At 43.9% G+C, this 22,972-nt stretch overlaps 1 protein-coding gene across 2 annotated transcripts; it reads right to left on the reverse strand.

Moving 5' to 3' along the window:
* Positions 1-329: 329 nt before the first annotated feature.
* Positions 330-22,962, reverse strand: ZMYND12 (zinc finger MYND-type containing 12). Of its 2 annotated transcripts, none has more exons than XM_075906728.1 (8): positions 22,721-22,962; positions 17,980-18,121; positions 12,752-12,923; positions 10,368-10,537; positions 9,041-9,163; positions 7,479-7,599; positions 2,484-2,629; positions 330-706 (listed from the first exon to the last, which is right to left on the reverse strand). In XM_075906728.1, the coding sequence occupies exons 1-8, from the start codon at positions 22,834-22,836 to the stop codon at positions 587-589; spliced, it is 1,110 nt and encodes a 369-aa protein (XP_075762843.1). In that variant the 5' UTR covers positions 22,837-22,962; the 3' UTR covers positions 330-586. The 2 variants fall into 2 exon arrangements, with proteins under 2 accessions (XP_075762843.1, XP_025036482.1); XM_025180697.2 differs by lacking the exon at positions 22,721-22,962 and adding an exon at positions 21,375-22,588.
* Between the last annotated feature and the right edge of the window lie 10 nt (positions 22,963-22,972).

A 22,972-nucleotide genomic window follows, 5' to 3' on the forward strand; every position in this document is an offset into this window, starting at 1 on the left:
TCAGGAAGAACGGTATTGCGCAAGAGGGTTTTTCTTGCCCAAGAAGGGGCAGTGTAGATGCTCCTTCTTGCGCAAGAGCCTCTTCTGAAAAAAATGGTGGCTCATTAGGTATGCAAATGAGTCTCAGCGATATTCCACACTTAGCCTCATTTGCATATTACTTGCGCAAGAAGCCGTGAGTATCGACATAGCCCCTATGTCCAGAACACAAGCCCTTCATACAGCTCCTCAAAGCTATAGGCTTGAACACATTTGAAAATGATAGTTTGAGACATTTGAAGGACACATTAATCTCCACTGAAATATACCAGAAAGCTTTCAAGACAGAATGGAGAAATGGTAGCATATTTACTTGTTTATAATACTGGGTACACATCTGCTTCATACCCTGTAACATTATTATATTTTACCACCATCCATGTAAAATCAAATTGGGTACAATATAGCAACAAACTAGCATAAAGTGTAATTTTAATAAAAGCAAGCAAATATACAAAGAACGTTTCTAGAAAATGATAGCAGGCAAAAAGTATGAAGCTCATAATGCAATCTAGTTGAAAAGATAAAGATGTGAAGAAACTGGACCCTATTTTGTGGAGAAAGATTTGGATTTAATCAATTTAAATAGATGATGAATAACTTCTGATGCCTCTTGGTCTGGCAATTGTTGGCTTATCAGAAAAGCTTTCACCACAAATTCATGAGCCTGAAACGACATTTAAAAAAAATTATTGCCATGAAATAGTTACATACCCTTTTCTCAGTAGGATAGTAAAATATACAGACAGGATCATAGGAATTGCCATACTTGGCTCTTCTAATCATGATCTTGTTCAGAAAACAGCCAGTATAAGTTGCGTCAGAGAAAATGGTAAGAAATCCCCTAGTAGGTAACTATTGACTAATGTGTCCATAGAAGTTTCTTTGCGATCTCATCAGTTAATGAAGGGTGTATGCCCGAGGTGGGGAACCTCCTTTGGGTCGAGGACCACTGATCCACAGAAAAATCAGTTGGGGGCCATACACAAGTGAGGAACACACACAAAACAAGCAAACAAAAAAACCCCTTCATTGACCTGGCCCCCAAATGAGACGGGGGAAAAAAAGAGAACCTCATTACACTCCCCTCGAGCTCCAGCCCCATGGTGGGAGGTGGGGGGGACACCAAGGCTCAGGGCTTACCCCCAAGGGTAATGCATTTTGTGGGGCACCCCAGGCTCTGGGGTGGGGCCAAAAATGTGTTCACTGTGCAGGAGATGGTTGGGTGGAGGTGGTGGTGTCTGGACAGGAGGGAGGGCACAGGAGCGGGCTGGGGGTGGAGGTCCAGGTTGGGAGTTAGGGTGCAGGAGCAGTCTGGGGTTGGAAGGTCTGGGAGGGAAGTGGGGTGCAAGAACAGGCAATGGTAGAGGTGCAGGGTTTGGAAGGGTGAGGGAGTGTGTGGGGGGGAAGTGTCTGGGCGGGAGGGTGCAGGAGATTGGGGCACCTGCCCGGTGCAGCTCCCATGAGGTGCATGTGGCTCTCCATGGCCGTGTGCTTGCAGGGACTGCTCTCATCGCTCCCATTGGCCACCATTCCTGGCTAGTGGGAGTGATGGGGAAGGAGCCTACAAGGAAGTGCAAGAACAGAGCTTTGGGAACAGCAGAGCCGCTTCCTCCCCTTTGCCAGGCAGAGTCCACAGGCCGGATGCAGTCCATGGCTTGCTCAAGGCTCACACAGTTGGGCTGTAAATTCCCCATCCTTGGCTTATACTATGATGCAGGAGGGTTTATGTTTCTAACACCATAGGGCCATACTCTCTGCTAAGATAACTTGGGAAATATCCATCACCATCTATGGAGCAGAGCTGCTTTTCATCAGCACACAATATAATTTCTCTATTATTATGGATTACTATTACAGGCAGTCCCCAGGTTACGTACAAGATAGGGACTGTAGGTTTGTTCTTAAGTTGAATCTGTATGTAAGTCGGAACTGGCATCAGCCGCTGCTGAAACTGATCAGTTTCAACCGCGGCTGAATCTGGACGCCAGTTCTGACTTACATACAGATTCAACTTAAGAAACCCAGGAGTCCCCAAGTCAGCTGCTGCTGAAACTGATCAGCGGCTGATTCCAGGAAGCCTGGGGCAGAGCAACTCTGCCTCGGGCTTCCTGTAGTCAGCCACTGGTCAGTTTCAGCAGCGGCTAACTTGGGGACGCCTGCGGCAGAGCAGCTCGGGTGCTGCTGGGTTGCTCCAGTAGCGCGGCTCCTCGGTGCTACTGGAGCAACCCAGCAGCACCCCAGCTGCTCTGCCCCAGGTGTCCTGATTCAGCCGCTGCTGAAACTGACCAGTGGAATGTGGCTCTATTTGCTAGAAAGCAGTAGACTATTGTTTCCCTTGAATTAGGCATTCACAGAAGCAAAGGTTCCTGCACTTAACGTTATTGTATTAATCAAAAATAAAGTGATTTAACTAAAAACAATCCTCACTAGGTCAAACTTGCCTTTGGTAAATCCAAGATCAAATAATGAAGCATTGCAAGAGCATGTGCAACACTGGCAGTTTTTGCAGGTTGTTGCCTTGGTGCTTGTTCTCTGATATCTAATATTGCGTTCAGTACTTGACTTGCTTCGGCTTGCTGGGCTTCATCTACATTAAGACGGATAGACAGCATACAGGATAACATACTACTAAAACAATCTAGCTCTCTGTTCTGTTTAGGCATTTATACTTCACATCACATTGATATCTGATTTCCATATGAATTTTAAAAGTAAGCATTATTAAAATCTCTCTCTTTTCACTTTAGTTGCCAAGTTTGCTGTTTCAGTCTCTTCTCTGATGTGCATCACAAGCTAATATCTAGACCACGGGTTCCCAAACTGGGGGGCATGAAGAAATTCCGGGGGGGAGGGGTGCGAGGCAACCCTGCCCCTCTCCTCCCCCAACCTTCCCCATCAACCCCCTCTCCTCATAAGTTTTGCTGCTATTTTTGTTTTTCCGCCGGGTCAGATCCTTTTTTTTTTTTTTTTTTTGGCTCAACAAGTTTGGCTGATGGGGTGGGGTGGGAGGGTTTCTCAAAAATCAAAAAAGGGGCATGATGCCAAAAAGTTTGGGAACCACTGATCTAGACTGTTCAGGTATCTGCTGTATCACAAGGACAGAAAGATACTGCACTCTACCCTCCAGTCTTCTAACTGTGTACTCTTCCACACATTTGATAGTCTGCATTGCTGACCTGCAGTCATGGTGTGAGGGCTGGGCTTTGTTAAATTTCTTCACCATAGCAACCACTCTGATCATTTGGATCAGCAGGATGTTGACCTTAGTTCCAGATCTACATCCCAGGTTCCAAAGGGTGGGTGTAAATTAGAGATTTTGAAATTCATCTGTAGGTCTGTCTCTCTGTCTGAAAGTTGCTGCCACGCTATAAGAACATAATTGTCACCCTGACATGCTGCTGTGCCAGGGCTGGCACTGAGCTGGCACCACTGGACATGAATGACCACTGCAAAAGGATGTGACGTTAGTTGTGGTAAGTCAGCAGAAGCTGCACGTTCAGGGGATTTCTTCTGCAGGTGGGCCAAGCCTTTTATAGGAAGTCCGTGCTGCTTAATTATACTTACTGGAATCATCAACCTTGCATGCAGGAGATTGTTTTCAATCTGTTGCAGCTGTCCAGGAAGTTTTAAGGGCAATGACATTGAGTCAATGTTTTGAGGGAGCTATATGAACTAATACAAATGAATTAGATATTAATATGTGGCTAAAGCAACCATGAACAATACAGGTGGCTATATTCAGCTCTGAATCAACAACTTGCCAACTTCTGCCTCAAACACAGCAGAACGGTCTGCTGGAGCAAATACCTGTTGCAGGATAGTTCATAAAACATTTGCCTTTGTTGCCCAGGAGGTTTCTGCAACTTCTGGATCAAAGTAGTGAGGGACATGGTCTAGATGGGACGCGTATGTTAGACTATGGTAGAGCGTGACTCTCAAGGGAGTGGATGATCCTTAGTGCAAACTGTAAGGCTGCATTTAGAGTGGCAAGTTTTTCCGCAAAAGCACCTGCTTTTGCGGAGAAACTTGCCAGCTGTCTACACTGGCCGCTTGAATTTACGCAAGAACACTGACAATCTAATGTAAGATTGTCAGGGTTCTTGTGCAAATACTATGATGCTCCTGCTCAGGGATAAGCCCTCTTGCCCACATGTATTTGCACAAGAGGGCCACTGTAGACAGGGGAGGACTGTTTTGCGCAAAAAAGCCTCGATGGCAAAAATGGCGATCAGGGCTTTCTTGTGCAAAACCGCGTCTAGATTGGCACAGATGCTTTTCCGCAAAAAGTGCTTTTGCGCAAAAGCATCTGTGCCAATCTAGACGCTCTTTTCCGCAAATGCTTTTAACGGAAAAACTTTTCCGTTAAAAACATTTGCAGAAAATCATGCCAGTCTGGACGCAGCCTAAGAGCTTTATTGGCCAGACGATTGTTCAAAGGGAAGTGTTAGCCTCCATCTTAGGGTACATCCACGCTGCACGCTTCTTTTGGAATAAGCTTTTCTGAAAGATCTCTTCTGGAAAAGCTTGATTCAAAAAGCGCAATGAAATAGCAATGTGCTCTTTCGAAAGATAGCGTCCACACTGATTGGACGCGATCTCGCACTGAAGGGCATGATCATGTCCCTGATGAACCACACTATGTCTTATAGGGAACAGTCTGCATTGTGGCAGCCCCACATGCCAGACATTGTCACATACAGCTAACAGATCAACCATAATGGCACCAAATTTCCTGAAAGCATCTTTGGTATCTTGTGTTAGGCGAACTAGTGACTTGATCTTGAATACATCATCCTGGTCTGTAACCAACCTGAACGAAGGGTAATTGTGTTTTGAGAACCTTGCTGATGTGCATCAGAATCAGTCTCTTTCTAAGCTTTTCTCTGACACAGAGAAGAGAGATGGGTCAATAGTTCTAGGGAACATTGTGACGTAGTGGGGGTACTTGCTGGGCTGTGGTGACCCCTGCTGCCTGGAGCAAGACCCAGCAGGGAAAACCTCACTAGGCAGAGGTAAGGCCAAACTGGTTGAACCAGTGGCCAGACACCCCCCATGGAGAGGAACAAAGGAAGGTGGAATGCGGCCCTGACTGGGGGGGCAGGGCTGCAAGGGAATTGAGTTAGTTACTGTGTGAGGATGGATGAGACAGCCTAGGGAGAGGAGCTGGAGTTTTAGGGGCCCAGTCTCCCCCATCTCAAGGGGGCCTGAGGCATCCTAGCCCAGTTCCTGTAACCAGATTACATCTGTGCTGCGCTGTGCTGGAGGAGCAATAAACCACCCTCAATTCCACTGGCTGGTACAGTCTGTTTGTGCCATTTCGGGGTGCAGGAGACGGGGAACCCCCAACGTGCCGTCACAAACATCCAGTGGTTTCCTTCATTTCAGAATGGCTATGACCTTTGTTTGCTTTGTGACAGATTTTTGGGATGCAGTTGCCTTGGAAAACATCGGCTAAGGAACTAAAGCAGCCAGCTTTTGGCTTTCAGGCTTTGGGGAAGAAGGAACTTGATATGGATATAAATTATAATTCAGGCCTGGAACTGTTCCTTTTTCATAAGCTTATTGAACTAGTCTAGCTCTTTGTCTTAAAAAGGAGACATCAGATTTGAATTCACAATAGGTGCTTGTCATCTCTCTATAACCTCTGTTTTCACCACGTAGCTGAAAGATGTATTAAATTTTGTGCGTGGTCATTAGCCATTGGGTGAAATACAACAGCATTCACAGTGACTGAAAACTCCTTTTTGCCAAGATTGGAATATCCAAAAAGTCTTTTTATGATCTGCTAGGCCATCTGGCTAAAATGAATTAAGTTGAACTCTGTGTCTGTCTCTTTCCATAAATTGTGCCTTGTTTGACCCAGCAGTTAAATGAGTTATTTGCTTCTTTTAACAGCCTCCTGTTCATTACCAGCAGGTACAATTCTTGACAGAGCTTAACTGCCTCTGATGACCACTATTGGTGATAGCCTCCAGGGATCTTCTTCTTAGCAGCTTCCTGAACTAATTTGCAAAATATTGGCAGGAATCATTTATATTGGCTGGACATTATAAGTCCAATTCAGTCAGGCCACTAATAGATGTCTCTACTTCTGCTTGAAAGACCTCCTAACAATGATTTGAAAAATACTACGCAACCTTCCCTAAGCTGTCTGTTGTTGATAGCCACAGGTCTGGGGTGATCAAAAATGGCCAACACTAAGTCACTGGAAAAGCTTCAAGCATCTTCCACTCTACAACCAGTTGCCTAGAAGATGAAAAGACGATGTTAGGTGAAGAGCCTGTTGCTCATCTGCTTTGTGAAATATGGAAGTTTGGTTTGTGTTTTAGAGGATTTGTAGATCAGTGACTGAGTCCTACTTCACTAGGCAGACAGACAGAGTCTCTTTCTCTCTCTCTCATTGTCAGGATATCCCCAATTGTCATAGCAAGGACTGAAGTTGCCATAATAGATGGTTATGGAGGAACACTGATTATGGAGTGTGTCTCCTGAATCAAGATGACATGTGCCTTCAAAGTTTGTAAAATGCAACACCTTGAGAACTGGTCCTGGAAGAGGGTTTGCATTGCGGACTCTGAAAGGGACTCCACTGGAAAATGGCTCTTGAGGGCTGATTATTACTTTGAATGCAAGTGTTCTGCATTTTGTCTGCTTTTGTTTCACTTTATGCTATCAACAGGGGATACCAAAAGAAGTCAACAGGTGACGTTTCAGCTTCTAAGAAGGCTGCACTATAGAAGTAATTTATATTGCTAAACATTATTGTATTATCTCTCCTGAAACAGTAAGCCTTATATTATTATGATTAGTAAAGGTTAGCAACTTGCAACAACTTCTTAGTATGAGATTTTTGCAATAGTTTGTGTGACATTACTTACATTTATCATAAACACACAGTGAAATTTCAACCTGTCCTTTTTGATAATCTTCACAAAATCATAGCCTTTGGAGATGGAAAAGACAAGATACAGAATCTAGTCTGTCTGCCATCAGTTCCATATAAAGAATTACATTTGCTAACATTTAATTTATATAATGGAGCTTCCACAACCCCTGTTCTGAAACTATTATGTAGATTAATATATCTCATTTCCAGAACATAGTGTGCACAGGGCTTTACTGGTTAAGGAGATAAGGGACCATACTCACACTTTGACAGGTTGAAACTTCACTTTAGTGGGTTTCAACTTAAATAAAAAAATGCAAATAACTGAAAATGTTTCAATGGAAACTAATTGCTGAAAGATAATGACATCAAAATCTCAATTCTTAAAGCTAATGTCTCAGAGACCACACTGGATTTAGTCTATAGAAAGCTCAGACTCCTAAGAATCATACAAAAATAAGCAGTGGAAAGGACTAGAGAATATTATGGCTCCTTCCCTTCAAACTATTTTGTCTTGTATAAATAATGATAATATGAAAATTAGATTTACTCAGAGGTTCTTCACTGATTTCCACTTCTTCAGACAATATATTAATTTCTGCTGGAGATGTGAGAGTTTGTGATTGAACTTGAATCAGTCTACTGAAATAGGCATGCCAGATATCAGTTACCTATTAAGAAGGAAAGAAAATTAACATACAAAATTATTTCAAATATTTTAAAAGGGTGTGTGTTTCGCTCTTTCCTTTTGCTCATTTTCCAGTTCATTGCCCAGTACAATCTTAAATGTTTCAATCTTAAATGACTGGACAAACACCATCTTCCTTATGTGAGTAGCCCAGCTCTCATCATGATTTTTTCTCAGAGGTTCAACCTAAAGTCTGTTCAGTTCCACTCTATTACTCCTCAGCCGATTCTCCCCGGCCATGGCGCTCATTAGGTTCATAAACCCTAGTCATAAGACTGTTTAAGCAAAATGCAAATGTATTAGTAGCAAAATCGGTTTTTATAGTGGGGTTTGGGTGAACTATATAGACAGGTGGGGAACTAACAGTGTTAACAACGCGTTTAAAATGTTTGAGGCTAAGTGATCTCAATAATATATTTTGAATATAGGATTAACATGATTCAGCCTTATAAACAGGTAAAATTATTAGCAATTATCTTTGCTTTAACTATCTGAACCATATTGAAAGTCATTTATAAAGACAGTTTTAAAGCCAGTGAAGAGTAGAGCAATCTAAATGATTCTTGTCCTTGATGTTTATGGTAAAGCTGAGGAAAAAAAATCACTAAGAAGCCTTTACCATCTCATTATCAACTAGGCTGTGTCTAGACTGCATCCCTTTTCCGTAAAAGGGTTGCAAATTAGACACATCGCAATTGCAAATGAAGCAGGGATTTAAATCCCCCTTTCATTTGCATAAAAATGGCTGCCACTTTTTTCCGGCTCGGAGCTTTGCTGGAAAAAAGCGCCAGTCTAGACGCGGATCTTTCAGAAAATAAAGCCTTTTCCGAAAGATCCCTTATTCCTTTACTGATTAGTAAAGTAGGCTACTGTATGGAACAACTTCTGGGATACGATTCTGGGATCATAACTGCATAGATAATAGATTCTCAATGAAAGATATACTGACTCAACGTATTAAACTATACATTTTAAATGTATTTAAATTATTATAAAAGCGAATAATAGTTTTACTGATTAAGAAAAATGAGAGGAAATTCCAAAATAAATGTTAAAGGACTATATTTACATCTTTTAAAAATGTGATTTTTTTAAAAAACTGATCTCTCTCTATTCTGGTTATAACTCAGATAAATATTTTAATAAGTAGTAGCTTACTTTCATGCTAATAATAATGTTTTAAGCCCTGACCCAGAAGCACTGAGGCATGTACATAACTTTAGCAGGTGAGCAGTTCCTTTAGCTGCAATGAGACAACATACACAAAATTAAACACTTATTAAAAGTGTTTGAGGGATTGGGGGATAAAGTGAAACTTTTACACTTGGTTCAGGGTCATTATAACATTAAAAGGAGTCAGTAACATGCCAATATTGGAAATAATCTCAAGAGAACTTGTAAATATTAGATGTGGTGCTACTAACCTCGGTGTATAATGAGTCTGCAATGTCCATTTTGTTCTGATGAAAGAACACATTAGCCATGTGGAAATAACCTCCAGACGTACTAATGTCATGAGTTCCAAATGCACAACTGGCAAAGTAAATCTGAAATGTATATAAAAATGTAATCCTATAAACTTAATATTCACATCAAAATAAATATGAAGATAGGTTAAGTAATTTGAAAATTAGCGATATTTCATTTCCTCTATTTTCCACCTAATATTAGATGCAAAAGTAATTATATTTAATTCCAAGTTTAGAATGTTGCACCAAAAAACATGCAGGTTCTGTCTTTTTCCACAAAGCACTGAAAAACTCCCTTATGTCCCTAGCTGGGAATACTCCTGATGCAGAGGCACAGAGAGATGGCAAAGTTGGCACCCGAACAGAAGCTGAATGGAGCTATTGCCACAGCATGCTGCACTCTAGCTACCCTCAACTGCTATTTGGTTCTTAGGGAACTTGTCAAGCCTTAGAGCAGCACCAGGAATGGACAAAGAATAGGGAGCCATTACTGACTCCTTGACAAGCCCCCAAGTTTGAAGGCCTAATGGAAACTGCATACAGCACAGACTCTTTCCCATTATGCTTACAGATTAAAAATGCATGGCTGCAGTTTATAACTGCCAGGACCTGGTTTTAGTCACCTCATTTAATATCCTGCTCTCAAGTCAGGATAGCAACAGACCAATGTAAATAACAACACTGCATACACACAAGGTATAATACAGTAGTAAATCTGAATCAATATTCTTGAAATGAATAACGTTTGGAGGGAGAGAAAGAAAGGTGATTTAGTAGCTAGAGTTACTTAACTTGACTCATCCACACAGGGGCAGATGACCATTTTGTGGGGCCCCGGTCAGCATAATTCCGCAGGGCCCCCCTTTGCCATGGCGCATGCGCAGTGACGGCATGCGCATGCGCAGCGGCGCCACGGCGCATGCGCAGGGCTTTCTGAAGCACGGGGCCCGGGGCGGCCGCCCCGTTCGCCCTGCCGTATATCCGCCCCTGCATCCACACTCATAGGAGCACCTATCAATAACCCATCCAAAGGAGTGGCCATCAGGGCTGTGTGCATTCTCTCCTGTAATGCTGAAAGTTTGGATCAGAGACTACAGACTAAACACATCTTCCATTAAAGCCTATGGAGTGTCTGTAGCAGGAACTGAATCAGGTCCTGTACAGAGAAGCAGCCCTGAGCTTGTTCCAATTACTTTCTATTTAGTCACTTGGGCTATCTAATCATTTCTGCATTGACTATGAACAATTATTAGGATTTTTCTACTTATTTTATACTACGTACATCAATAGCCAGGTGGTATAAAGCCTCTTCAAAATTTCCTTTTGCAGCATAGAGGAGACCCAGGTTACGATGCAATTTAGACTGAATGCCATTATTGCAATCAGAAGTTTTGAGGACAATCCACTGAGCTTGTGAGAGGTAATCATCTGCCTGAGTAAGATGGCCAAGCCCTGAAATTATATTTTGAGAAAAAAGAGAACAAATGCTGTTAGCAATTTTTTAGGCATTTCAATATAGCTCTTTGTGCCACTCACTTAAACAAGAAATCCAAAACATAGCACAAGTGCCCTCCGAATGCTTTCATAAGCAAGTTGTCCAAGTAAAAAAAAAATCAGACTCTTCTGATGACAGATAAAGCCACTCATCACTGTAAGGCACTTTCCAAAACCCATGGCATTGATACTAGACCAAGAAAAGTCTCTTGGTACATCCTGATAAATTTCTTTTATGGTGATGTCTTCATTTAAATGTGGCAGTTGCAACTCAAAGGTCAAGAGCCCAGGCTCATCTTGACCACTTCTGGATGGTTCAGAGCAGTATGCTATAGGGATGTTAAATTGCGGATAATCAGCTAATCGAGTAGTCGAGGGAATTTCCATTGACTACTCGATTAGTTGATAAGGGGTCGGGCACTTTGCTACCCCGGCTGTGGCTCTGCAGTTTAAATGGAGTAGGAGCTGGGCAGCAGTCCAGCTCCTATTATATTTAAACTGCAGAGCCACAGTTGTGGGACCTGGTGTGAGCCAGAACTGCTCCAGTCCCAGCTTGTGCCAGGTCCAGACTGATGCACCTCTGCCTTTTAAATGTATTAAGAGCCGCTGTTATGCCTCTGCCCACTTGTCCCCACCCCATGGAGATAGTGCTGGGGGGAACTGGCTTTTAAGACAGCTTCTCCCAGCACTGGCTCCTGCTTCCCCCCCCCCCCGTCTCCCCCACACACACTCTCTCTCACTCTCTGCCTCAGACATAGAGCAGCAAGGGGGGGAAATGCGAGTAGTCAACTTGACTACACGATACGCCTAGACTTATCGGGCAGTTGAATGTTCAACTATTCTTTCACATCCCTAGTACCTTATAGAGGTAAAGATTAGGTTTTAATCCTAATTTTCTTTTGGGAATCAGAAAATACTGAGAATAAAACCCTGTTCCCTTGAAGTAATCTGGAAACTTTTTCATGCTCCCACACTAAAAAGTTTGGTACCTTTGTTCCTCAATGATTTGTAAGAGGAACCATGGGAAGGATGGAGTGAGTAGGAGTATGACATGGTGTTAAACTGTAGTGTGTAGAGCTTCAAGAATACCAAGACAAAAGAAAATTTGAAAGATGACCCAAAAAGAGAGAGGAATTGTATGCTGAGCGATAAAACTAAAATGTTCCGAGCCTTCAGCTGGCTTTGCATGTATAAACTGTGTGAAAATTTCTATTAAACAGACAGCTTGACCACTGAAGTCAATGGGGATCTTTCCCAATCACTCCAAAGGGCTGTAGATCAGCCTATCAGGAAATCTTCCAGTCTCTTAATTTTTTTAAACTGTGATGAAGTGGGAATTTTCTGTAATATTTTGAATCCTATGGTGTGGTGTGCCTCTATTTCTCCTATATATTACATCGTACCTGGCAGCAGGCAAGAGGACTGTTTGCTCTCAGGACAGGCTAAGAGACATGTGCATGAAATGTCATCTAGCTCTCTGAGTCTGAATGGGTCATTAAAAACAAGGCTAATTCTGTATCAATGGAGTATGGAGAAGACAATCAACTTGACACTGACACCTACAAACCAGTAACTGAAAGGGAGATGGATTTCTCTCTCTCTTAGCAGGAAAGCTAAGCGAAGATCCCAGCTCAAGCACAAAGGCCTGGAAAGGTATGAAGTTGGAGATAAGTGCTGGCTGTGGGAAGGACTTGGGCTTTCACCTGAGAACTGACCAAGGAGGTCAGAGAGAGACAGAACTTGGACACAGAGTTTGCTATAGCATGGCTGGGTTTTGGTCTAACCAGAAGGTACTTGGCTATTCTAACCATCATTTTTCTGTGCTAACCTGGGGACTTCCTATGCTGCATTCCAACTGACAAATAAATGCAACTTTTTGTACAATACTGATTGAATATCACTGCAAATGCTCACTGAAATGCATTAATCCCCAAAGGGCAGACAAGTCTTTCTCAGTGAAGCAGGAGTGCTGAAGCTTCAGGGGTTCAGTATTAGGAGACTGTGAGGCCACATGGCCTGCCTTGAAGGAAGAATGAGGCCCCCAGGGAGTCTGGTACACTGAAGGGATAACTGTTCCAAACCTGGGGATGTGGCACTGAAACTGGATCTGTGACATACCAAAATTATGATTTTAGCTTTATCAGTGATATTATTTGCTTCAGCAAAACTTACCAGTGCTAGCCTCAGCTAAAATGAGATAAGCAGGAACTAATTCCATAGAATCTGGGCCACAGATATTAATGCTGAAACGCAGTGAATGTAAAGCTGCAGGAATTGCTTGTTCATGTTTTCCTTCAAACACAAACTTCTGGGCAACTTTGTGAGTAAGGTCAATTACGTGTTTCTGTAGGGGAAAAATTAACAATGGAATGGAAGTGAGCAAACGATGCTTTTCTCTCTCTCTCTATAAAAAAAATTCCCGCGGGACAACTGAATAATGTCATCACATCACAGTGTCCACAGGCTGGGGGGTAAAGCCCTGCTCCATCCACTCAAGGTCCTGTCCCTGGAACAAAGCCCGGCCCTCTCTGGTGGCCATGTGGAGAGCTGGGGCAGGTGCACGGCGGCCTCAGCCTTCCCAGCTGCTGGGGCCAGAGCTGAGGCTAGTGCTGTGGCCTCAGACCAGCCCTCCTTGGTGGCTGAGGACAGAGCTGGTGCTGGCAAGCCACGGCCTTGGCCTTCTCCAGCCACTGGGGTTAGAGCTGGGACTGGCACCCCGTGGCTCCAGCCTTCCCTGACCACTGGGGGCAGAGCTAGGACTGGTGTGACCTTGGCCAGATGGCGGGGGGCAGGGAGGGGGAGGGAGAAAGAACTGGGACTGGTGGGGCCGCAGCCGGAGAGTGGAGGAAGAAAAAGCCAGAGCTGGTGGGCCGGGGCCAAGTGGGGGGAAAAACAGCTGGGGCTGCCGCAGCCAGGATCAAGGTGAAGTGGGAGGGAGAAAAAGACAGGGCTGGTGCAGCTGCAGCCGGGAGGCGGAGCTGATGTGGCTGCAGCCTCACCCTCCCTTATGGTCGGCCAAAGAGCTGGGGTTGCCTACCCCCACAGATACAGGGGTTGGAGAGCGTAGTGAGCAGGGGGTGCAACTCCCTAGTTTCTAAAATGAAAATACTGTATCAATGTATATCATTGGAAATACCATCTACATTTACAACTAACTGCTACATAAACGTACAAATGGGAAGCCCTGTTATAGGTGGAATTTAAATCTGGTAAGATTGATGGGTGTGAACTTGCTCTTCAGTTAACGTTACTGGAAACATAAGATCCACCTAAGACAAAAGATGTGTGTGAACCTGCTCCAGAGTTTCTGTCTGTGCACTCTTTTGGGGTGTGCATGTGTAAAAAGAGAGATCACAGAGAACAGACGAAAAAAGGGAAAGGCAAAAAAGCCAAGTGTGACTCTATAAACACACGGTGACTCTCCGAAAAGCTGGAGAGCACACTTTGGGTTAGGTGTTGGTTAAAGAGGTGTGAGGGCTATAAGCGAAGAACCTGCTTCTTTTGTTCTTCGTTCCTTCTGTGGCCAGGGATACAGGACAGGACTTCTTACATTACTCGCAAAGAAATAAGACAACATGAAAGAAAATGCCAGATTCCATCAATTTCTACTTCCAAACAGAACATCTGCAGGACCATAACCTTGGACTAGCCACTGGTGTCAAAAAGTGATTGTAATTTTAGTAATCTGTAAGTGGATGAGTCTTGGGCATGTCACATTAAAAACCTGGGTTCTACTCCTAGCTCTACCAGAAGTAACCTTGTATAATCTCAGCTCCTCTGTTACCTCATCTATAAATTAAGGGAATGACAGTGCAGACTACTAAGGAAAAGATATAAGGGTTTACTGAATAATAAAAGGCTGTGTGCACAGATTAACACAAATCCATGAAAAAAAATACGCTGATTTTTGTCATAGTGACTGCTGCCCTCAGGCTTCTAGAATGTACTATTATAATGCACTTTGTTTGGTGTTACCTTTCAAAAGCACAGGCAGATAGCAGCTACAGGGAAACATGATAGCACAAGTTCCACATGTGAGGCTACTTTCAGTACACTATGTCAGTAAGTACACGCCAAGTTAATACTTCAATCTTAGAAAAGCTACATTGTGTAGCTCTAGTTCACAATACCTGAATGAGTATCTGATTGTTCTGTCTCCTTATTGTAACACAGGTCAAGAAAACTGGAATTGTTTTGACCATTCTGAGATACAGGTCAGGATTTTTAGGTGCCCATCTCCCATTAAAAATCAATAGGAGTTAGGCACTTAGGGTATGTCTACATTAGCTCGTTAATTCGAGCTAGGTAAGCAAATGAGGTGACCGGAGTTGCAAATGAAGCCAGGGATTTAAATATCCTGGGCTTTATTTGCATGTTCCCGTCCGGTCGCCATTTTGAAATTTCACTAGCCCGAACTCACTGCCGCGCAGCTACACACAGCAGTGAAACGTTAATTCGAACTAAGTCCTTAGTTCAAATTAACTGTTACTCCTCATTCCACGAGGAGTGACAGTTAATTCGAACTAAGGACTTAGTTCGAATTAACGTTTCACTGCTGTGTATAGCCGCGTGGCAGTGAGTTCGGGCTAGTGAAATTTCAAAATGGCGACGGGACGGGAACATGCAAATAAAGCCCAGGATATTTAAATCCCGGGCTTCATTTGCAACTCCGGTCGCCTCATTTGCCTACCTAGCTCGAATTAACGAGCTAGTGTAGACATACCCGTAGTGCTTTTAAGAGGCTTTCAAAATACCAGTCAACCATAATTTGGAAAGGCAGCGCTTTTTCTACTGAGGGCCATGCTATTTAGAACAATCCTCTCTGGATTTTATCAAGGACTGCCAGGATACTAGTAACTGGCACATTCAGAATAATCTGCCAGGATACTAGTAACTGGCACGTTCAGAATAATAAATGCTGAGATAAGATGACGCAATCTTTAGAATAAAAAGTTATATATTAAGGGTATGTCTACACTGCAACACTATTTTGAAATAACTAGTGATATTCTCTAATAACTTAGTTCACATTTATACAGGAGGCTCTTATTTTGAAAGTGTCAAAATACTGTCAACTTGGAGGACTTCTTACTGCACCTCCTGTAACCCTCATTGTACGAGGAGTAAGTGAAGCTGGAGGAAGAGTGTACTATTTCTAAATAAGTGCTGAATAGATGTTCCCTATTTTAAAAAAAACTATTTCGAAATAAGATACACAATTGACATAGCTCAATTTGCGTAGCTTATTTTGAGATAAGTCCTGCAGTGTAGATGCACCCTACCATGGCACCCTCCAAAACTAAACAGAAAAGGAGGTATGTGTATCTTAAGGATACACACTTTAGCAAAGCTTTTGATACGGTCTCCCACAATATTCTTGCTAGCAAGTTAAGGGAATATGGATTGGATAAATGGACTGTAAGATGGATACAAAGCTGGCTAGACTGTCAGTCCCAACAGGTAGTGATCAATGGCTCGATGTCAGGTTGGCGGTCAGTTTCTAGTGGAGTGCCCCAAGGATCTGTTCTGGGACCGGTTTTTTTCAACATCTTTATTAATGACCTGGATGAGGGGATGGATTGCACCCTCAGCAAGTTCGCAGCTGGGGGAGAGGTAGACACGCTGGAGGGCAGGGATAGGGTCCAGAGTGACCTGGACAGATTAGAGGATTGGACCAAAAGAAATCTGATGAGATTCAACAAGAACAAGTGCAGAGTCCTGCACTTGGGATGGAAGGATCCCAAGCATTGTTACATGCTGGGGACTGAATGACTAAGTAGCAGTTCTGCAGAAAAAGACTTGGGGATTACAGTGGATGAGAAGTTGGATATGAGTCAACAGTGTGCCCTTGTAGCCAAGAGGACTAATAGCATGATAGGGTGCATTAGGAGCATTGCCAGAAGATCCAGAAAAGAGATTACTCCTCTTTATTCAGCTCTGGTGAGGCCACATCAGGAGTATTGTGTCCAGTTCTGGGCCCCCCACTACAGAAAGGATGTGGACGCATTGGAGAGGGTCCAGTAGAGGGCAACCAAAATGATTAGGGGGCTGGAACACGTGACTTATGAGGAGAGGCTGAGGGATTTGGGTTTGTTTAGTCTGAAGAGAAGAGTAAAGAGGGGATTTGATAGCAGCCTTCAGCTTCCTGAAGGGAGGTTCCAAAGAGGATGGAGAAAGGATGTTCACAGTAGTGATGGATGGCAGAACAAGGAGCAGTGGTCTCAAGTTACAGTGGGAGAGGTCTAGATTGTATATTAGGAAAAGTTATTTCATTAGGAGAGTGATGAAGCACTGGGCTGGGTTCCCTAGGGAGGTGGTGGAATCTCCATCCCTAGAGGTTTTTAAGTCTCGGCTTGACAAAGCCCTGGCTGTATTGATTTAGTTGAGATTGTCCTGCCTTGGGCAGGGGGCTGGACTTGATGACCTCTATGAGTTCTATGTGGTCTGCATTGTTTTATTGCAAAATGGTGTAGGGTATCATAGAACTGGAAGGGACCTCAAGAGGTCATCAAGTTCAGTCCTTTGCTTTCACAGCAGGACCAAGCACTGTCTAAATCATCTCTCACAGGTGTGTGTCTAACCTGCTCTTAAATATCTCCCATGACAGAGATTCTACAACCCCCCTAAGCAATTTATTCCAGTGTTTAATCACCCTGACAGGTAGGAAGTTTTTCCTAATGTCCAACCTAAACCTTCCTCGCTGCAGTTTAAGACAATTGCTTCTTGTTCTATCCTCAGAGGCCCAGGAGAACATTTTTTCTCCATTCTCCTTTTGATACACTTTTAGATACTTGAAGACTGCTATCATGTCCCAGCTCATTCTTCTCTTTTCTAAACTAAAAAAGCACAATTCTTTCAGTCTTCCCTCAAAGCTCTTGTTTTCTAGATCTTTAGTCATTTTTGTTGCTCTTCTCTGGACCTTCTCCAATTTCTCCACATCTTTCTTGAAATGTGGTGCCCAGAGCTGGACACAAGACTCCAGTTGAGGCCTAATCAGTGCAGAGTCGAGCAGAAGAATAACTTCTCGTGTCTTTCTCACAACACACCTGTTAATGCCTCCCAGAATCATGTTGGCTTTTTTTGCAAGTGTTACCTTGTTGACTCATATTTAGCTTGTGGTTCACTAAGACCCTTAGATCCCTCTCTGCAGTACTCCTTCCTAGACAGTCGCTTCCAATTCTCTATGTATTGCTTAATCAATGTTAAAATTTCTGTTACTAAATTTTATTAAAGCATACAAATGCCTCAGTCATAACAACAAAAAATAATTAAAAAACCCACCTAACTAAATGTCAGTCAGATGTTTTCCACACTTAAAACACACAAGATAGGAGGAAAATTTTGATTATTTTCACAAATCTTTTAATATTTAAGTAATATTTTCTATTTCTTTTACATACCTGCCTGTGCAAAAGCTGTTCCATGCCATGCTTTCTTTCTTTTTCAGAGTTGAAAAATGGTAATGACGTACGTATTGGGATCAACAATTGACATATTTTCTCATGAATGCTATCCCAGTCTGCTTTTTGATGATCTACATCGCTGGTTAAATAGGAAGAAATACTTTTTTAAAGTTGTGTTTATCTTTATTGCATAGTTGTATTTTCTGTCAATTCCCGCTGAAGTTGCTACTAGATTTTCACCAATAACGAATACCACTTAATAGCAGTTTCTAACAGTGGCTGGATCTTAGTTTCTCAACAATATTCCAAAATAGGAAGGCAGGGCTCTTCTGTTAAGTCAACTTAACATGTTAGAAACCTCCATAAAAATCACAACACTTTTGTTAAGGAGAAAGTAAAGCTGCTGTGATACAACAGGGCCTCATGATCTGTGTACACTTCTGTAACACAGAACTTCAAACCCACAATCTCAAAGTTTGGAAAACTGGGAATTACTAAGTTAAAGTCTCTTTGCATATCTCCAAAGAAAATATTAGTTTGAAGGAACCCCTCCCCTCACACGCTTAGTGATTCACAATGGAACATAGTTTCAACTTAGCTCTCCATATGAACACCTTGTAAAGTGAGTGGAAAATATTCACCAAACCTGCAAGTAATCTCCTCACTGCATCATTAGCATCCTTACTTGTGATCACGCAACTGTGAACATGAAAAACAGCTCAATTCATTCTAGTGTGATCTCCATCAATCAGCAGTGATCCCCCCGCTCCCGCTTTCCTTATTTATTCTTGGATCTGGACTTCTAATACTCCAGTCATCTGAAGAAGTGGGTTGTACCCACCATCTACATGTTTTGTTAGTCTTTAAGGCGCTGTTAGACTATTTGTGACCACGCTGATAGACTTGTTGCAACGCATATGAGTCCTGGAAGGAGTTCTCATGGATACAGAAAAAATGTCATTTCTCATTAGGAAAAGATAAGATATTGTGATATTCCCAACAGCAGAAGAAAAAATTGTATTATGTATGAAGAATCGCCTTGAGAAATGCAGGCTCAACAACTACCATTAAGTGGATACATAATTGCTTACACAAGTGCAAACAAAGAGTAACTACTAAGGGAATGATGTCAGATTGAAGAGTGGTCTCAAGTGGGTTTCATTAGGAATATTTTCTGGGTCCAGTGTTTAACATTTTTATTAATGATCTGGATATAGGTATAGAGAGCATACTGATCAAGTCTGCAGACAACACAAAGCTAGAGCACAGAGGTGAGTAGTCAGGAGGGAAACCCAGGGGACCACCAGTCACATGAAACCCCTCCTCCCAGCTTGGGAAAGGGCCAGGACAACTACCCTCCACCCAAGCCCTGCCTCTCTCCACCCTTACTTCGTTCCTGTCCCACCCTCTCCCCTCCCCACCTCTTCTCTCACGCAAGGTGGCCCAGGGGAATAGCAGGGCTGGTGCTGGCAGCAGGTTTATGCTGCCCACTCCCCTTGCACACACCAGTAGTGGATGCCAGATAGCCCCACTGCTGGTCTACCAACCGCCACACACTTTGCTCCTGCTGTATAATGCAGGGTGGTCCCACCCTCTACCGAAGAATGGTGTGGCCTGAAGAACTTGCTCCACTTCCCCTGCCAGTGAGTGTGTGTGTATGTGCGTGGGGAACTGGACCTTCCTGTAGGTGCCAGACTTCTCCCCCCACTAGTCCTCCGGTTGGCAGTCCTCTCCCACCCAAGGCATTTGGCGGGGGGTTGGGGGGTATGTGGCCTCTTGTCTCTCCACACACACGTATTTCCTTTGCTAGAGAGGTTCCCAATATTTTGGAGGACAGAGCTAAAATTCAGGACCTTCATAAATTGGAGAACTGAGCAACAAAGCATAAAATGAATCAAAGACACATGTAAGGTCCAACACTTAGGGAAGAAAAACAAACACATACATCCTGGGAGGGATGGGGCCTCAGCAGAAAGAGCAGGACTGAGGTTGGGGATAGCAACCTGAAATCCACTTTAGACAAGAAATGAATTAAGTGTATTCTAGAGCTATTCTTTGGGATGGAATTAGAAATACAGAGTCTTTTCACAGACTGCCCATAACTCATGTATTGTTAGGAAACACTTCTCTCATTAGGGAAAAAGACATGTTATTGGAGAACCTGTGGAAGAATAGACAGAGAATACTGTACAGTAGACTAACCATGCTATAAGTGGCCTGGTGAGATATTAGCATTCCTTGTTCATAACTAAGATTTATTTGTCCATTTGTGCCTTCTTCCTCACTTTCATACCCACACTTCACCATGACATATTGATAACATGTGCCAGAAGGAAACTATTAGAATTAGTGAGAAAATAGGGGCTCTGATGTTTAGACTATGTAATGATACCCACCCGCCGGCTTCCATCTCATCCTAGTTGGTGAATTGGAATGACCTATTCAGTATTTAAGGAAAGGACTGGACTAAACCTTGCCCAACCCAAGATAAGACTGAGATGATGTTTATTGGTTGGAAGAAGCAATAAGAATTGGCAGCAGTTACTTCAGATTCTATCTCATTTGTAATGTAACATCACAGACTATGAATTCTGTTCAAATCCCAGCTATTTCTGGACACCCAATTAACCTCATTGATCAAGAGCATTGCTTGGTATCTGCACTTAGCTATAAGCTTCTAGCCTTGTCTTTTAATATATACACCATACCACTGCACTGGAGATCACTGGGCCTAGTGATCCATGCCTTTGACATCTTGAGTTTGTATCATTATGATGCACTTGAGAACTGCCTCCCCTCCACCCCCCTCAAAAAAAGTCTTTTCGGAAACTTCACCTAGTACAGAACATGGGATCCCAATCGCTTAGACATTCCTTGCCAAAACACTCAGGGCTACGTCTACACTGGCATGATTTTCCGCAAATGCTTTTAACGGAAAAGTTTTCTGTTAAAAGCATTTTCGGAAAAGCGCATCTAGATTGGCAGGAAGACGGAAAAGCGTCTGTGGCCAATCTAGACGCGCTTTTCCGCAAAAAAGCCCCGATCGCCATTTTCGCAATCGGGGCTGTTTTGCGGAAAATAAATCTCTGCTGTCTACACTGGCACTTTTGCGCAAAAGTTTTTCAGAAAAAGACTTTTGCCCGAACGGGAGCAGCATAGTATTTCCGCAAAAACACTGACAATCTTATATGAGATCGTCAGTGCTTTTGCGGAAATTCAAGCGGCCAGTGTAGACAGCTGGCAAGTTTTTCTGGAAAAGCGGCTGCTTTTCTGGAAAAAGTGGCCAGTCTAGACGCAGCCTCAGTAGTATAAATTAGATTACAATTCATTTTCAGTTGTTGGCTACAGTAGTGGTTTGAACTCAAAAAAGTCTAGGTAGTTAGAATTGCTACCTGAGAAATTCCATCTGTCTTTTCAAGCAAAACCACATTATAATCCAAAGCACATGAACACTGAGGTGAGAGAGCCTGTGGAATTCGCTTCCCTTCTTGGTTTGATATAACATCTACCTGTTGAGGGCACACTGTTAAGACTGGGCTGGTGGACAGGGATTTGAGGAAGAATGAAGAAGGATATGAATCTGAAGGATCAATATTTAGTTGTTGTGGATAGAAAGGGAGAGATTTCATATTATGTTGTATAATGTTTTACAAACTCATGGCTTATCCATTTGGTTGCACTGCCCTGAGGCAAATCGCTTCAACTTTCTGTGATAATAAATGGCCATAATAGTCACTCTTCTTTTATATATTTCTGTTCTATTAAGACACCAAGCCTGCAAATACTTATTCATATGACTACCTTTAACTTGTGTTTTACTGAAGTCAATGTAACTTCAGATGCTTGAAGCCAAGCGTGCACTTAAGTAGCTATAGAATCAGAATGAGGTTGAAAATTTTTCTGAAGTGTCAGAGCTCAACAAAAATGGTATTTTCTCACCATAACAGTGTGAATTAGGGATGTTAAATATCAGTTAATTGAACAGTAGAGTAACCCCATGAATTCTTATCAGTTAGTCAACTATTCAATAGTTCTTGTGGGTGGGGCTAGCAGCCAATGCTCTCCTGCCTCACTCCTGAGAAGACCCCTGCCACTCCACGCTGCTGCCACGGTATCAGAGACAGCAACATGGGGTGCCAGATGGGAGCTGGTCCACAAGGGGAGCCAGTTTAAAAAAACAGCTCCCCTTGCGGATGGCTGTCTGTTGCCCACACTGCTGCCTCTGATCAAGAGGTCCTGCTCCTTCCTAGGGATGTTCCTCCCCTAGGCTAGGGGGTGGTGAGGGAGGAGTCACATAAGGGGGTGGAAACATGGCCAAGGGGCCCCCCTTGTGTCCCTACCCAGCAGCCCCAGATAATTCTATCCCCTGCAGCTCCTCCCCCCCCCCCCAATTGTTAGTCAATCCTCTCCACCTCCAAGCTGGGTGCTTTTGGCGCGAGGGCAGGGCACAGCTGCAGGCGGAAGTGGGCAGAGCTGAGCAGGAGCTAGGCTGGCTGGTGCCCAAGAGAACAGAGGCAGCCTGGGGGCAGGGCGTTAGGGGCGGGGGGCCTACAACTCAGGGCTGCCCCACATCGGGGAACCCGCACGGCAGCCCCAGCCCCCACGGGACAGGCGCGCGCGAACCTACTCGGCTGCCCCCAGAGGTGCGGGGGGGGGCACCCCAGGGAGGGGTTTCTGCGGGTCAGCGGCCCCCGAGGCCCAGTCTCCCAGGGCCGAAGGGGCAGCGCCCGGCGCTCACCAGTAGTAGGTGACGCCGCAGGCCCCGCAGCGCAGCTGGGCCAGGCCCCCGCACAGCTCGCAGTGCAGCGGCCGCCCGCGGGGCAGAGCCAGCGGCACCAGCGGCTGCACGTTCATCCTCCCCGCTGGCCGGCGGCGAGCGTTGCCGAGCAACCAGGCCGCTTCCGGCGTGGGCGGCCGCGGCTAGGCGGCGCATTTCCGGAGGGGGGGGGCGGATCGCCACTTCCGGTGCGGAAGCAGACGCGCCAGCCGG

The sequence above is a fragment of the Pelodiscus sinensis genome, chromosome 23, assembly GCF_049634645.1.
Source record: "Pelodiscus sinensis isolate JC-2024 chromosome 23, ASM4963464v1, whole genome shotgun sequence".
NCBI lineage: Eukaryota > Metazoa > Chordata > Testudines > Trionychidae > Pelodiscus > Pelodiscus sinensis.

Coding starts and splice junctions, on each gene's coding strand:
- ZMYND12 (XM_075906728.1), bottom strand. CDS start 22,836: ATGAACGTGCAGCCGCTGGTGCCGCTGGCTCTGCCCCGCGGGCGGCCG. Junction 12,924..17,979: donor AACAGCTTTTGCACAGGCAG/GTATGTAAAAGA, acceptor TTTCCCCTACAG/AAACACGTAATTGACCTTAC. Junction 10,538..12,751: donor TTTAGCTGAGGCTAGCACTG/GTAAGTTTTGCT, acceptor ATATAATTTCAG/GGCTTGGCCATCTTACTCAG.